Raw genomic sequence first — 16,726 nt, 5'->3', positions numbered from 1 at the left:
TGTTCATATTAAAGTAAAAAAAATAAATAAATACATTTTAATCACAGAGTGTTTGTGTGCGTTATTTGTAACTAACCTGGGCAATCCTATATATAGACATTCTGAATTCTGGGTTGCAGGGCTAGCTGCCAAAAGGGAAAAAGGAAGATATTTTCTCTGATTCAGAGATGTAAACAATCCTGCCAGAGGTGGATCCAAGATAAAAATAAAATTATATATAACTTATAGTCTGACCAATGGAGTGTTTGGGACATTGGATACAAGTGCATGTATGCAGTTGTTCATAATCTTCTATGGTGTCTGTGGGTTGACCAGCAGTGTCATCTGCTGGGGATTCAGCTTATAACTATGTAGGCTACTAAAGAGAACAGTACTGACAAAGGTTGCTTGACTGAAACATTTTCTAATTTTCGCTCTTCACGTAGATACTTCACATGCATTGACCTTATTTCTTTTGTCAGGGTTTTTTAGTTCCAGATTGTTTCCCTTAAACAATATACCTGTGGTGTGCACCAAGGCCACTGTTTGTTTATAGGCACATAATAAAATACTTCTCAGCAAAAAACATCCTAGTCTACTGCAGTATAGACATATTAGCAATTATAATTTGGTGAATTAATTACAGGGTTTACCTACTGATTAGATTAGCTACTTACTGTATTTATTGGTTTATTGTATATTGAATTACGTTTATGCATTTCAGCTGTGAAAGGACATTTAGTTCACATAAATATTTGATAGCTGTACAATTTCGTCAGAACTGCAAAAAAGTCATTTGGTCATACACGTGTACTAGTGTATGTGGTAGGAGTGTTCTGGGGCCATAATAAAATTTGCTTGTGAATTTTACATAAGAACAAATTGATGACTTCCAAAACATTTGTCAGTTTGACCATACCCACAATATACATATGAAATTGTTCTCACATGTGAATAGGGAATCTGGTCCGCTGAATCTAAAGCTACTCTGTACCATCAGAATGGACTGGAGTGAGAAGAGACACCCAAGTCATTGATGTTGAAATGCCAGAGTTTAAGCCCCACAGTCTCATTTTGCTCATTTAAAACATAAAGATTGCCTCATCCCAAACAATCTACTTTCCTTAAGATACAAATTCCACTGAATAATTACACATATTTAACATGTTTTAGAAAAACCTTTATTTATGAACAAATTCAGGATAAAATATGAACTACTCATATCATATTATTCATTTATTAAAACAAAAAATCTTCAAAGACACTGTTGGAAGTAATTTTTTCTTGATTTAAAGCACAAAGATTTTTCATTAAAAGTAGGAACCACAGGGAAGCACTATGAAAATTACATTACACACTTCTTAAAGCATAAAAAGAATCAAGCAAACAATTTTGTTAACTACTGATTTTTATTTAATTGCTTTATGTTTATAGAATTGCCATTTAGGAGAGAAGAATGTAACCTACTGAATGTAACCTACTGATTTATACAACAAAGAGAATTGGCTGGTGAGTGATTAACCAGTAACAAATACAGCTAATAAAAAGCTTTTGTTGGGGTTCTATTTACAAAGGAGAGGACAGCTCCCTGTTCGGAAGTTATTGGGCAGGAGTTTTCCCCATTAGGAACTTCCGGGTGTTGTTTTCTGGCCTCAGCAGGATGATGTAACACTTTGGAGCGAAAATGCAGAGCAGAAGCCCAAAACTAGAGGCCAGGATAGCAAATATCTCCACGGCGACGGTGTACTTTCCTGGGGAGCTGACATAGGCGGGGACAAAGGCGATCCATACGGCACAGAAGATGAGCATGCTGAAGGTGATAAATTTTGCCTCGTTGAAGTTGTCAGGGAGCTTCCGAGCTAAAAAGGCCAACAGGAAGCAAATGGCTGCCAGCAGGCCGATGTAGCCCAGGATGCAGCCAAACCCGACTGCCGACCCCACCACACACTCCAAAACGACCTTTGACCGCTGAAGGTTGGTGTTGCGGTGTGGGTGGGGGGGGCTGACAGAAAGCCACACGATGCAAATGAGCACCTGGACACAGGTGAAGAGCAGCACGCTGCCTCGTTGCTGGCCCAGCCCAAACCACTTCATCACGTTGGCTCCAGGCCTGGCTGACCGAAACGCCACCAGAACCACAATGGTTTTGACCAGAATGCAAGACAAGCAGAGCACAAAGATGATCCCGAAGACCAGATGCTGGGCCTTGCAAGACCACTCTGAGGGCTGACCTATGAACACCAGCGCACACAGGAAGCAGAGTGTCAGAGACAGCAGCAGCAGGAAGCTCAGCTCAGAGTTATTGGCCTTCACAAGGGGTGTGTGCCTGTGGTACACAAAGACCACACCAACTGCCACTGTCACACAGGTGCCAGAGAGCGCCACGGTTGTCAAGGTGATGCCCATTGTGTCCCCAAAAGAGAGAAACTCTACATCACGGGGAACACACTCATTCCTGTGACTGTTGGACCAGAACTCTGCAGGACACCGTTCACATTCCACTGAGCCTGGGGACAAAATCATTCAATATACATGACATTCATTATACTCACTATATTAATTTCACGGTTCTCATCATAATCATCACATGTCAAATATGCATACATTCATGAGGTTTCACAGGTGAGGAGTACAATCTCAATCTCCAGAAGAAGACCTTAATATAAAGTGACCTGATACAGCCACCTAGGAACATTATAATAGTTAGTAGGTTTACTTTTTAGTGTATTATGTTGTGATATAGGGAATATACTATTTACGTACACACTTATCACAAATCAGCACCAGTGTATACTGTCTAGGTCAAACCAATATTATCCATATATGTACCCTGGTAAAAATTATCTCTTACAGAAGGTATGTACAGAATAAATAAACAGAGATTTCATTATATCTGAAGTGACACGCACCTCAATGACATGACAGTTTTTACTTAACGCAATGCCATAACACATTTCAAACATTTCTTACATTACAAGTGTATTTAAACTTGAAATACATTTAATAAACCACACAGGACTCATTACCTGTCCTGTTGCTGATCTCGCCATCTGCACAGGGAATGCAGTCGAAGCAGCAGACTGGCTCTCCCTTCCTCATGGCCTTGCGTGTTCCAGGGGGACATGCCTCGGTGCACACAGATTTGGGTACCTGTAAACGCCACCAAAATGGCACAGAGGAAAAGGCAATGTTCAGATCATTACGCATGCAGTCACAAGTGTCTCTATTTTTGGCTGGAATGGAAGAAACCATCTTTGAAACAGTCTTTCTTACACAATGACTCACTGACTGAGTGGCTGCTGCAGTAGTGATGTTTACCAAGACAGCAGCTGTTGAGAAGTGCCTGTTCAGATTGATCACTAGACACTGCACTCACCAGCTCTGCAGTTTAATTGGCCGGAATTAAGAGAAATGGACTGAATTACAGTCCCTCTAAATAGGACAATACTGCAACATGGTGAAAAAACAAAAAGGAGAGAGGGAGGCCTAAGTGGGATGAGAAAGCAAAACTCTCCTTATTTTTTCAAGTTCTCGTGTAAAAAAAAATGCATTATAGCCTTCCTATTACAACAATATTGATTTTCTCAGCAGGCAGCTAATATCCAAGGCAATCTAAAACATGTTCAATTTTACACTGTCTAACACATTCTGTACCAATTTTACACAGCTTGGTACACAACAGCAATTGAGCTGGTTTTCCTTGCTCAGGGTGGTACACCACCATCTATAAATTTGGAGAGTCACTCTTACCGTCTTGGAACCTGTAGTCCACATGATGGTTGAGTCATTGATGTTGAGTTCAGAGCCCTCCATTTGGCCAATCTTGACATACTGTAACAAGCCATCAGGGGAATCCTGCCAGTTCACAATGTCGTACACTGCCCTAATATCCCCGCCCTCAAAGCGAAACTCCTCCCCCAGCTGTGTGGTAAAGTGCACCTGGCTCAGGTGATGTAGCAGCTGCAGAAAATAAAAATTGTAATTAATTCATAGGGCTGCAAATGTCAGGTGGAATCTACTAGAAAATAGCTAGAGAAGGACTGCTGTGAGTCCAGGATTTTAACATTTGGGGCAAAGAGAAGGCACATACTTATTTGTGTGTGTGTGTGTGTCTGTCAGATGCACTCAAAAATACTATCGTTCAATTTGCTTTGTAGTATTATTCATTTCTGATAAACTTTTAAATACTTTCACTTGACAAATACAGAGGGAAACTAGAACTATTTCATGTTTCTAACTGGGCACCCCCTTTGAGGATATAGCACTTTAACCCTTCATATTCAACTTAAAAATGCCTCGCTTAATTACAACATACCTCTGAGTCGGCTGTTGCGAAAAATATGCCGTATTACTTATTACATTAAATTAAATTCATTTGGTAGACGCTCTTACCCAGAGCGACTTCCAGCATATATAAACGTAACACGTCAAATTCTTATTAACTAAAACTGTTTTTGTTTGTTTTCATAAATCTATAAGAGCAAGCATTTTATTAATCGGGGTTAATAAGATTAATAGCCCTTAAGTCAATTCGATGTTAACAATGTTGCTGTACATTAACATATATATTATTTAGGGAGACATACATTCAATCAGGATAACGCTATCGTGCATGACGAACATGTAAGGATTGTAAATCAATGGTGCTGTAGAAACACACAGTTCCATGTAAATGTTTCACGTGATAAATTCCCTAAGCCCTTACACCTGACTCCGACAGTTAGTTTCATTTCTTTCTCAAAAAGCCGTGTTTTTTTTTCCCTCCGATTTAAATATTAATGTAAACCAAATGTTTGGGCAACGGTACATAAGATAATACTGACATACACAAAAAAGTTGGTTCATAAATCTCAAATTTTGTTCTTTATTAATAAAAAGGACAACCACGTTTATCATGTGTTGAAAAGGAGTATATGCGTAACACTAACGTATTAAATGCAACTACTCTATTGACGGTCTTCGGCAGATAAATACGTTTTTTATCACTTTAGTAACGTCGTCGTATTTGATCGCATTGTGTGTGAAGCATTTTAAAAAACAACAAACACAAGTCACTTCTGCTAGCTAAAATACAGTAACAGTCTTCGTATAGGCCTATATGTGACAAGCCCCGATTTTTTTAATCTCTTATTGTTCCTCTGGTGCTCTAAGGGAATCAGGAAAAATAACGCGCTATTGATTTCAATCTGTCACGTGCATGGAGCGCCGCGTAGATGCCCTCTTTATTGCATTTGGATAGGCTAGGACGCAAATTATTAGATCTAAGGCATCGATAAATTATAGATTAATCAATTTAGCAAAATAATTGCTCGAAATGGTCGGGCATGATCAATTGAATTAGTTCAATCTAATGATTGGCTGAAGGGAGAGTGAGACTTCATAAATACCATGATGGAAGTAGTTAGCATTAGTGCTTTCAGCAGAACAGTGATCTGAACCTGCGTGTTTCTATCGCGCCATTATATTATAGCCTCCCTCATTACGGTTTTCATATGGCCTCACTTTCTCATCTCTCATCTGTTAAATGCTATAATTCTATTCAATATTTAGGACAGAGCAAATCTGCAACATGAAACTGCAAACATGCGTGTACCTGCCGGGGCTGGAGATTATCTGTAGAGGCACAGTATGGGCTCCTGTTGGTGGTGTTCTCCTGAGAGCAGGACAGCTGGCTGTGGAGAGCATGGGCCACAGCGTAAACAGCCAGGTACACGTTGTAAGTAACCCTCAGCTGAGATGCGTCAGTGAAGACATTCTGAACTGTCTGCAGTGTCTCAGTCCCTTCACAAGCAGTCAGGCTCCGTGAGGCAGAGCCATTTTGCCCCCCCAGGCTGCACCCGAACACTTGTTCCCACAGCTCCTTCAGCACGGGGTTCCCAGGGTTCCAGGAGGGGCGCACAGCACGGAGGTGTGCCTCCAGCCCCGGGATGGGCGCGCTGCGGATGGCCACACCCAGGACACCCCGGCTAACGGCGAAAATCGCTGCGTTCTGCAGGAGGTCGGCACTGGTGCTCCAAGCCTCGCTGGCTAGAAACTGCCTGTCTGTCACATTGCGCCTGGCCAGCTCCAAAAACAACACCTCCACGTCCGTGTACCAGGCGAACACTAGGATGATGCGGGCGGAGGAGCTCTGCACTGTTGCCGCCGCCCGGGCTGTGTCCTGCTCCAGATTCTCCCGTGACACCGTCTCGAAGAACGCCAGGCACACCCCTGCTTCCTTCACCTCCTCAGAGAAGGCCTGGATTGCCAAGCGCCCATAGTCATTGTCAGCGCCAATAGCTCCCACCCAGGTCCAGCCAAAACGCTTGGCCAGCTCTGCCATGGCCCGTGCCTGGTAGAAATCGCTGGGGATCGTCCGGAAGAAGTTGGGATAGGCACTCCTGTCACTCAGACAAGCACAGCTAGCCTGATAACTGACCTGAAGCACATGAAATACAAGTAACTGGCATTTGCAATAAACATGAATGAGTACAATAGTGAATTAGGAGTGAATTAGGAATACAATAATTACAATACACAAATAGTAATAATATCTTAGACATAAGTAAACTATACATATATATATATATATATATATATATATATATATATATATATATATATAATATACTATAAAAGAACTTTTAACGAATGAAACAAAAAAATGAATTTCATGGTTTTCCTTACCAAAATGCCAATGTTTTTTCTGTTTTATTTTATTTTATTTTCTATTATTTGAGATAGAAAGAACATGGCACTTTTGTGAAGCTGTATGTATGTACAATGTTCTGTGCTTAAGGGCACTATACTGGGTAGCACAGCAATTTAAGTTGCCTTGATTATTATTATAACTGTAATTAAGGGATAATGCCACGCACAAGGATAAAAAATTATCACACCGCAACCCTGAGGTCGAGTGTCCAGCACTCTAAACTCCAACCCACGCTCACTGCAGCTGTCCTGTGACTGACCAGTGGAATGTCCAGTGGGCCCAGCGTTCTGGACAAGATTATGCACTGTGTGGAGGAGGCCTCCCCAATGATAACCGGGACGGAATGGGCTGAGCTGCAGCTCTTGTTCCCGCCGCTGACCATCGACAGCGCCCCCCTCAGGGCCCAGGGGTGCTTCCCACAGCTGTCCAGGATCCTGTACCCCAGTCTGACCCCTGGAAGCAAGGAGGGGTTCCGGTTAATCTCCTCCACCGCAAAGACCATCGCCTGCGCCCAGCGCAGTGGGCGCATCTGGAAACTGACAGAGTGAATCCACATCCTAGATGTCAGTGTCACAGACCAGCGCAATTCATCTTTCAGAAACACATTCAGAAAAGGAAGTATGAATTCTTGACACATGTATAAGAAATCAGTGAGGTTTCCTCAGCAATAAAATAATTTCTCCTTAAAAATATTACTGCTACTGCTAATAATAATAATAATAATAATAATAATAATAATAATGTACTGATAAAACAGATTTGGTAAACAAAAGTGTGGACTGAAAACAATTCTGAGAAAAAAAAGGACAGGAAAGTGTTTTTTTTTTTTTTTCTGAACTTACCCCTCAGATCAGAGAAAGAGAATATGAAGTTTTTATCTGTTACAGAAAGCAGGGACTCACCCATAGCAGTGCATCAGCTCTGGTGAGGCGCTGTAGGACAGGTCCTGCGTGATTGGCATGTTGTACAATGGGAAGAGTCCTCCCAGAACCACATCTCCACCCTGGAAGAGGCCGAGCTCATCCAGGCTGTTGGAACTGTCCCACTGCTTGCAGGCTGTCTGTTGTGCCCGGATTGTCACCCAGGTCTGGAGCGGCAGCACCAGTGCCAGCCACTGCGCAAAGCTGAGTGCAGACATAAGCAGAGCTGAGTTAAGCGGCCCGTCTCTGTGCCCTGGCTTCTATGTCCCTCCTGTGAGGATGAGGTGAATATTTGTAATGGACACTATTTCCCTTAGGATCCAGAGAGCAATCTGTGATGCGCAGTAAACAGGGATGAGGGGAGAGACATGAACTGTCCTTCCCTTGAGCCTCAGTTAACAATAATTGCTTAACAGATAATTGTCAGTGTGCAGGTCAGTGGGTATGAAGCAATAGGGGACGAGAGGGGGAAGGAGATGTGTGAGTGCAGAGCAACAAAGGTTTATTTTTGTTCAACACAGAGTATATGTATGTATGCATATACGTACGTACATATGTGTATGCGTGTGTGTGTGTGTGTGCGCGCGCATACAACTTCACATATATAATGGAAAAGGTTTACATCAGTTCAGTGTACCAAGGGGTAAAAATCATTTGATAAAAATAATCTTTGTCTGCTTTCAGCCATCAGAGCAGCCCATGAGGAAATGGGCGTTGTTAACAGCCTCAAAATGTCAGAACAGCAACAGAGGGCAGGGATGCTCTGCTTCACACAAACAAGCACTTCAGAGACAAGGACTGGGGCCGGGGTCTGATAGGGGAAGGATAAAGCTCACATCGACAAGCATTTCCGTGATAGGGACAGGGGCAGTTGGGCCAAAAAGCCTCAGGTGCGCTCTGTGTCTGTGACAGTGCTGCACATTTCACGAGCAATTAGGCCCCATTTTCAGAGGAACGGGAGTGTGAACGCATAAAGTGGAGAGTGGGTTGGGAGGGGGGCAGTATGCCCTGGCCGGGTTCAAATCGCTCTCACCTGACTGCCAGCAGCATAGGGAAACACGTGAGAGAGAGAGGGAGAGAGAGAGACAAATTGGATTGGGGAGGGGGGGGTTGGTGGAGGACTCAGGTGGAGCCTTGGAGAGGAGACATGGTGAAAGCAGACCACTTACCTGGTCCCATTGGGACCAGGACAAAGCAGCGGCTTTCAGGTGTTGACATCCAGGCTTCATGCATTTTTATTTTGAAGGAGCTGTTTACATCTACGGCCGAAAGGACTGAGATTCAACACAAGGCAACACAGCAATGACAGGATTTTGGTCTTTTTTATGTTTTAAGTGTTTTATTGCATTGGCAAGGAAAATGTTTGCCATTACCTTTTGAGCAGACCAGACAAAGAACAATTCATTCTGACTGCATTCAATACAGAAACTAAAAACTGCAGCTTTGTGAAGTTTTGAACCAACATCTACCGGTTTCATATTGTGTCTTGTGATCTGGCCCTCTAAAACCACAATAAAATCTATACCCCACACAAAATTATTGTGCTGTCCGTATCAAAGTAATTACAAAAATAAAAGCATTTAACTCCATGGTTTCAAAATATGCAGTAGTGTTTAAAATTGTATGAATTAATAACTAACAGAGAGCAAGCAAATTTATGTATTGCATCAGATGCACTACAGTTGAGTTGTGTGCAAACGCAGAGCACTGAAACGTGTAGAGTTCTGCATAGTCATGCTGGCCATGTCAACATGCACTTTCCTTGACATTTAGTCACAGTTGTTTTTTTATCTATAACTTACAACCTTATATATGTACAACACAGACAAACACATAACACATACATATGAAGGAAGACTTATTAAGGATCTCTATTAAAATATAACATAAGAGAGTCTGCTTTTTATGCTACAGTATTTGTCAGGGACCCTCCCTTTCACAAAGTCCATCTGCTTTTCCTTCACAGTTGATATACAGTCTGAAGAGGAAGTAGATTTACAATCTGAAAACGAAGCAGATTTACTGTCTGAACAGGAAGTAGATTTACAATCTGAGCAGGAAGTAGATTTAAAGTTTGAGCAGAAAGTAAATTTACTATCTGAACAGGAATTACATGTGGAGTCTGAACAGGAAGTACATTTACAGCCTAAGCAGAGTGTAGATTTACTTGCTGAGCAGGAAGTACATTTACAGTCTTAGAAGGAAGTACACCTCAGGCTCTGAGGGGGAGCCAGAATCCGTGGGCAGCACAGAGTCATCATTGTAGCAGTAATCTCTGTAGCTGTAGTGCAGTGTAGTACAGGCACCCTCAGGCAGACCCCGGTCCTCCAGTTGGTTCAGATACCCAGCAATGTAGGAACCTGTGGAGTGCCTATTCGCGGGGGGGTTCTGTGCAGCAGGTTTATTACGGAGCACAACTCCAGTTGCGCTGCAGGGGGCGCCGGAGAGACGGGGCTTACCAGCCTCCTGCTGCCTCTCTCGAGCGCGGCTGGCTATGTGACGCACACGGCTCTGACTGCGGGACGACAGCTTGCGGGACAGGACACGCGTGGAGTCTTCATCACCGCCTACGGGATGCGCAGGAAAGGGCGCGGCCAGAGGGAGGGGCGGGGGGCAGTCGTCCTGCTCGAACGACACCAGCTTGCGCAGCTGCTCGGTAAGGGGGTCGGCGGAGAGCGGCCGATTGTTCAGGCTGGCCATCAGCTTCCTGTCTCTCACAGTCGGCGTGACAAAGCTGCGACTGATGGACTTGTATTTGCTCTCAAAGTTGCAGGAGATGTCCTCCGAGGTCAGGTCGCCCAGACTTTTAGACTTGCAGGCGGTGGAGACAGGGAGCGGGGTGAAGGCGGGGTCCGTATGACTGTGCAAGGGGGTGACGGGAGGCCTTCCAGTGTGGGAGTGGGAGGTAGGACGGTGATTTGAGGTCTGTTGAGGGGGCCGGACACTCCTGGGAGCACTGATACAGTCCAAGGATGCGTACTCACTGTGGTGTCCATCTGTTCTGTCTGCTGGTGGCCATCTGTAACCTGACCCCTGGTATCTACCGTGGTGGGAGTTACTGTATTGCTGGGCCCCCCTAAGTGGGACCACATTACTGGTGTGGTGGAATTCAGCTCTGGTGCTGGTGACAGGGAAGCTCTGTTGACGCTGGGTATTGTGGTTTGGGAGTCTGTGGTGGGGGGAGGGGGTTTGACCAGTCCCGGTCCACAAAGGGCCGTGGCGGGGAGAGGTCAGCTGGGCCTCTGGCGGGTCCTCATCCACGTTGATCTCAACCTCCATGAGGCTGCTGCCCACGGAGTTGTGGCAGAGGAGGAAGCGATCGGAGGCCGTGCTGCTGATGGTGGTGCTGCCTTGCTCTAGGTTCCGCTCGCCCTCCACCCCTGCAGGGTCATATGAGAGCATCCAGCTGTCCTCACCCTCAACCTCTGCTGGGCGATACCAGGGTTCCCTGCTACCCTCACCCTCAAAACCCAAAGGGCAATATGAGGGTGTCCTGATGTCCTCATCCTTTATCTCAACAGAGGAATGTGACAGCACTCTGCTACTCTTGTTCTGTCTGCCCGCACTGGAATATTTACTGGAATAATTACTCATGTCCTCCATGCCCAGTGTACGTTGTGAGTATAGCCTGCAACCCTCATCCTCCATGCCCACCGTGCAATATGACAGTAACCTGCTACCCTCAGCTTCAATGCCCGCAGAATACTTCAGGGGACCCCAGGTGGGCTCCTCCTCTGGGAACCTGGGGTGAGGGATTTTGACGGGGGAGGGCCCAAGGCTGCCCACTGGGGTGCTCTCCTCAGATTCCACCCTTACGCTCCGAATGCTCTGCTCTCGTAGGTTATAGACAGTGACGGGTGACAGCACCTCTTCGTCCAGAATGGTGTAGATGGACTGGTCAGTAGTCTCAGGGCTGGAGAGGAGAGCAGGGTCAGAGGAATTGAGGGGTGGGGCCTTGCAAGGTGTCAATGTATTGCAGATATGGGGCTGGGTTCCCTGCATGCTGGACACCACAGTCTGGTTGCTCTGATCGCCGCTAATATCAAACTGACCAATCAGCGCAGATATAGACCCACAGGTATCGTTCTCGTTGTCCAAGGAGACAGCATCAATGAGGCGAGAAATGGTACTATCCTGAAGGGAGATTTCACTTTGCAAGTCAGACTGGTTCACAGGCAGGGTGCCGGGCACATCCACACCAGCGGAGCAAGATGTCAGTGTTGAGTTGGGTGCACCAGTGTCAGCCGTGTTGGGTTTTGATATTTCAGATTTGCCCTCTTTCACTTGCACGCCGGAGGACTGTGGTCTTGAGTAGTCAGCTGCTGTCTCAGGGAAGCTGGTTTGGTGCCCAACTGTTTTGTTGGGAGAAGCACAGTATTCCTCTTCATCGGAGAGATGGTTTTGATCTTTGGGGCAGTCATCGCAGTATTCGTCTGTGCAGGCTCCCCCAATGACCAAGTAAGCAGTCTCCTGTACCTCAGCAGACTTCCTGGCACTGTCCTGGGAGGGCTCACGGTTTTCGAGGGAAGAGGAGGTTTCAATGAGGAGATCCACAGAGGCAGACCTGGCCCTCTCCAAGGCAACCATATCTGTGGGAAACATAAATCCAAGCGTCGAGTCAGCAAACTGACTGGCGTAGATTTGAAGGCGAAACACCAAGTCACACAATCTGTCCCAACACAGGCTAATCGCAACACAAAGACGAATGGGATGTGATACCAAGTACGACTGTGAGAGGGGGGTTTGAGAATGAGTCTGTGCAGGTAAGAACATCAATTCTGGAGGATATGATCAAATGTGACAAAGTTGGTCATTTGGAGATTTATTACAGTTTTTTATATAGCTCTTGTAATCATAATTACATCAGTGGAATAATGTAATTCTGATAAAGGATGTTTCTGGATGAGGCAACCTTAACAAGTTGTTTGGATTACCTGCAGGGGTATCCTAGTCAGTTTTCTACTACAGAGAAGCACAACAATAAAGACAGAACAAGACAAAGGCGTGTTAAAGTATTCAGGAAGAAAAGAGTGTGAGTGTGTAAAAGAACATCACTTTTTTGCTGCTCTCATTTCAGTTTGAAAAAACAAAAGCCTATTGTTCAGTCATTTACAATTTCCCACACATTTTGCCAACGCACTGGTGCATTCTTTATAGGAACATTATAAAATAAACATTGACAAAAAAAATCTTAAAGAGTAAAAACCTTTAACAAAAGGCAGTAAGAAAATTCTGCACTGTTGCCTAAAATGGAAAGCATGGCCAGATAAAAATGAAGCAGTGCATACACAATTAGTTTTTGAACACATTACACAATGTAAAACAACCCACGGCTTTTGATGCATGCAGTTAACAGATCTCTATGATAAAGCAGGAAACAACACAACCCAAGACACAGCTCCAGAGCATCATGTCAACAAAATTTCAGCTGCAGCTGCCTGCACCATGCCTGATCAGTGGCTGACTTGGACCAGACGGAAGGGCACGCTCAGTCAGAACTCGGAATTGCTAACACTGCTCAGAAATTGACAACCCCATAGGCCTATGGAGGGGAGGGTGAATCCTGTATCTTCCCAAGTGTTTTAGGATCAGTGCCTTTATACTGCATGTAATCATTTAATGATGTAATCAAAATAATATGATTTTTAAAAATTAGACAATCTTGGCCTCTCTTGCAGTGAACGGCCTGCCCTGTGAGGAGCATGAAGGTGCTGTCAGGAACACATTTTCACTTTGTGCTGAGCCAACGGGTCCGAGTTCTGATGCCAGGGCCTGCTTCCGTGGGAGAACTGACAGCGGCAGACTCACCTATGTGGGTGTCAGAGCCCGGATCGGGTTGGTCCTGGCTTGGGGAAGACAGCGCCAGCGCCCCCTGCAGGAACTTCTCCAGCGGCATGGAGACGGGGCGGTGCTGGAGGGAGGGGCGGGGGGCGACGCGCCTCTCCATTGCCTCTTGGGATGTCTGGGGGGGCTGGGGAGCCGGGGGGTCCACACTGCTGCCCTTCTTATCGGATGCAGCCTCTGAGTGGGCCATCTTGGTCTTCCTGCGGCCCTTGGCGGGGGCGCTGGCGGTGCGGCGCAGCAGGTGGTCGCTGATGGATCGCTTACGCAGCGGGACTCCAGTGTGGGTATCAACTGAGCTCTTACTGCCTTTATTGAATAGGCCTTTAATACCCCTGAGCTGACGACCCTGAGAGAAAGGGAGGGAGGGGAAAGAGAGAGAGCGAGAGGGAGAGAGAGAGAGAGAGTGTGACAAGGGAGAAAAGGAAGAGGAAAGGGTAAAGGTGAGGAGACCAGAGGGAAGAGACAGTCAGAGAGAAGACGGATACAAAGAGAGAGATACAGATGCTTATTATTTCTAATCGTTTCATTCGGCTGGAAATGAGTGAACACTCAAAGCGGTCACGCTACTCAAACACAATACCACCACATCATGATGCACAAGTGCCTAAAATTGAAAAATGATCTAAGACACAATTTTTGAGAATTTTTTACTCTATACTGAACACACTGAGGATCCACCATCCACAAAGAGCATGATACAGAAAATAAGACAGAAACAAGAGCTTCTACATGAAAAAAATGTGATGAATATACACCTGTATCATTGTCTCCTTACACCACTATGACATGAGCTAAACCACGCTTGACTCCCAGACAGCAGCAAGCATAGAGTGGTAGCTGTAACTGAGGAAGGCCCATAGATGGTGCTATCACCTTCTCATTTATTACATTCACAAATAAATATGTACAAATATGTCAGCATATCCAGATGTTCACTTTCCATGTCCACAGAAATGGCACAAAAAATTGAATCCCAAAATTAATAAACAATAATCATATAAATACAAACTCATGAAAGTGCATAGGAACCAGCAACAGATGTTAGAGCCGATCTCACATTCACATCAGTAAGTGGCATGCAGACACCATGCAGCACACAGAATACCTTATTAGCTCCTAGAAAGTGCATTATGGTATAGCTGGGGTTGAGGATTAAGGGACTCCACTAGAAGGCAAAAAGGACGCAGCAGTTTGATAAGCCTTACCAGCCGAGCATTCAGGCAAAAAATAAGAAAACTCTTTACAGTAATGAATCTCAGCATAATCTTTACATTTCATCTGACATTCACTCTGTTAGAACAGTGATATTGGCAAAATGAAATTGATACAGGTAAATTCATGATGTACGACTGAAGCAAGCTGTAAACAAGGCAATATTTAGACCATAGCCTAAATACTGTCAAGATCTGACCAGAGGACCTAGTTAACTATATACTTCTAAAGTGAAGCAAAATCTCTACCACGTCAACGGTACAGTCTCGGCCCTGTGAACTTTGACCCCTCAAACTGTGGCAGCACTTGTTTGTTTGAGCTCTGGCATTAAAGGAAGAGACATGTACACACCTTCCCATAGATGTCATGCACCGTGACATGGATGAAGATGGACGCCTCAGTCAAGCCCTCCAGATAAACATGTCTATAACCTGCAGAGTGACAGAGGAGGACAGAAAGAGAGTGAGTAGGGGAGGGAAGAGGTAGAAAAAGAGAGTGAGGGGGAGCAAGAGGGAGAGAATGAGAAAGAAAGAGGGAGGAAGAGAGAGATGTAAGAGAGGGAGGGAGGGAGGGACAGCGAGGTGTTTATGAATGCAGACAACAGAATCAACATTATCAGATTTATATCTCCAATAAAAACACCTACAGTTCACTGACTTTTTGTTCTGAAAGAAAAGATCCCGAATAAAGTAAACAGATATGTAATTGTGCCCTCAGCTCTATAACCTTGAGAAGATATGCGGTAAAGCTGAGATGCTCCAGCTTGTTTGAATTGGACAATCTTCATAGATGGTCTGCTAGCAGAAATATATAGAATAATCCTAACAGGGCTGATGCGTGAACCTCTGGAGATTTATTCTTTCGCTCTAGAGAGTTGTAACAGCTGTAATGTCATCCTGATACAACAACACTGAGCACCAGAGAGTGAGCACTAACCCATGACAGGTCAACCCAGATCCTCCTTCCAGGTGTCTGCACCATTTATTGGGTCACTCTGATCACCAGTATAGAGATGCCATGGTAGAGATATCCTAACCTGACGTATGTTAAGAATGTTTAAAGGCTCAGACATCTGGATCTTTAAGAACAGCAGGTTTTAAAAGGAGAGCAGTGTGGTATAGTGGCTCTTCTGTTCATTCAAAATAAGACTACTCTAGAAACAGGGCTGCAGCAGTATAAAAATTTCCTTACCGCAGTATTCGAAGAATGCCACCTTGCGGTTTGCGGTAATACCGCAACCAAACCCCCCTGTGTTTAATTATTCATTCATTTGATGTTATTTGTCCCTTAATATGCAATATTACGCTACCACTATCGCCACTATCGCTACTATAGGCCTAAAAGCCTGGAAAAAGAACCAACAAAGACAGGACAAACTGTTTATTGGCTTTGTCCAGCAAGGTCACTGATATACACTGACCTGGCATCAGGCTGCTAAAGGCCACCGTCCTCTGGCCAACAAAGTCTCGTCCAATTGGGTCATGGTCCCAGACCAGGAAGCGCACGAGTGCCAGTTCCGCCATGTGCAGGGTGAAGGAGAGAGTCTCCTCCCACACGGGGTTAAACCCTGAGAAACACAGACACATATGCGCACACACATTCACATACACATGCACACATACACCCACACACAGGCAAACGTACACAGAATCACAAACATCACGTACACACAGGCACACATACACAGAATCACAACATGCACAAATACACCACACACACATGCACCCACCGACCCATGTACACACACACACACACACACACACACACACACACACACACACACACACACACACACACACAATGGGTTAATGACAATAAAGATAATAATAACAATAAAAACAAACCAACACACATCCACAAGGTGCTAACATAACACTAACAGCAAAGCTCCAAATAGACAATAACAAACTGCAATAGGGTCCAGGCCAGAGCGTATAAAACCAATGAAAGTGATTGAATCTACTACAGATGAGCACACAGGGTCAGCTGAGTGAAAGCATGGTGCTTCAAGCTGACCTGCAAGTTACAGTTGACTGCCTGTCCACACCAATGCACAAACATATTATTCAACATATTCATA

The 16,726-nt window shown here is 44.8% G+C and overlaps 3 protein-coding genes across 5 annotated transcripts in view; all 3 read right to left on the bottom strand.

Annotated features, from left to right (window-relative positions):
* Window positions 1-1,492: 1,492 nt before the first annotated feature.
* Window positions 1,493-8,769, bottom strand: LOC118783657 (extracellular calcium-sensing receptor). Its single transcript, XM_036537610.1, has 8 exons — window positions 8,760-8,769; window positions 8,624-8,627; window positions 7,573-7,794; window positions 6,930-7,206; window positions 5,573-6,397; window positions 3,730-3,939; window positions 3,006-3,129; window positions 1,493-2,486 (listed from the first exon to the last, which is right to left on the bottom strand). The coding sequence occupies exons 1-8, from the start codon at window positions 8,767-8,769 to the stop codon at window positions 1,579-1,581; spliced, it is 2,580 nt and encodes an 859-aa protein (XP_036393503.1). The 3' UTR covers window positions 1,493-1,578.
* Window positions 8,770-9,397: 628 nt separating this feature from the next.
* On the bottom strand, window positions 9,398-12,381 carry LOC118783656. The gene has a single exon (XM_036537609.1). The coding sequence runs from the start codon at window positions 12,361-12,363 to the stop codon at window positions 9,778-9,780; it is 2,586 nt and encodes an 861-aa protein (XP_036393502.1). The 5' UTR covers window positions 12,364-12,381; the 3' UTR covers window positions 9,398-9,777.
* The window catches only part of plch1 (phospholipase C, eta 1), a 47,598-nt gene continuing 42,992 nt past the window's right edge, over window positions 12,121-16,726 (bottom strand). The window contains exons 19-24 of one of the 3 annotated variants that reach the window (XM_036536298.1): window positions 16,067-16,213; window positions 14,998-15,077; window positions 14,540-14,599; window positions 13,399-13,780; window positions 12,525-12,552; window positions 12,121-12,179 (exon numbers count right to left, since the gene is read on the bottom strand). In XM_036536298.1, coding sequence (XP_036392191.1) covers window positions 12,542-12,552; window positions 13,399-13,780; window positions 14,540-14,599; window positions 14,998-15,077; window positions 16,067-16,213 — 680 coding nt within the window. In that variant the 3' untranslated portion in view covers window positions 12,121-12,179; window positions 12,525-12,541. Of the gene's footprint in view, window positions 12,180-12,524; window positions 12,553-13,398; window positions 13,781-14,539; window positions 14,600-14,997; window positions 15,078-16,066; window positions 16,214-16,726 lie in introns of those variants that run through there. The other 2 variants (XM_036536299.1, XM_036536300.1) reach the window with 2 other exon arrangements.

Source organism: Megalops cyprinoides, chromosome 9 (genome assembly GCF_013368585.1).
Source record: "Megalops cyprinoides isolate fMegCyp1 chromosome 9, fMegCyp1.pri, whole genome shotgun sequence".
Taxonomy (NCBI): Eukaryota; Metazoa; Chordata; class Actinopteri; order Elopiformes; family Megalopidae; genus Megalops; species Megalops cyprinoides.
The sequence above is the reverse complement of the archived record's forward strand: the minus strand, read 5'-3'. Positions and strand labels throughout refer to the sequence as shown.

Bases quoted from the DNA above. Each gene is read 5' to 3' on its own strand.
- LOC118783657 (XM_036537610.1), bottom strand. The intron at 7,207-7,572 runs GTGAGTCCCTGC...TCACTCTGTCAG, and splicing joins GAGCTGATGCACTGCTATGG to TTTCCAGATGCGCCCACTGC. The intron at 3,940-5,572 runs GTACACGCATGT...TATTTTCTGCAG, and splicing joins ATAATCTCCAGCCCCGGCAG to CTGCTACATCACCTGAGCCA.
- LOC118783656 (XM_036537609.1), bottom strand. From the start codon at position 12,363: ATGTTCTTACCTGCACAGACTCATTCTCAAACCCCCCTCTCACAGTCG.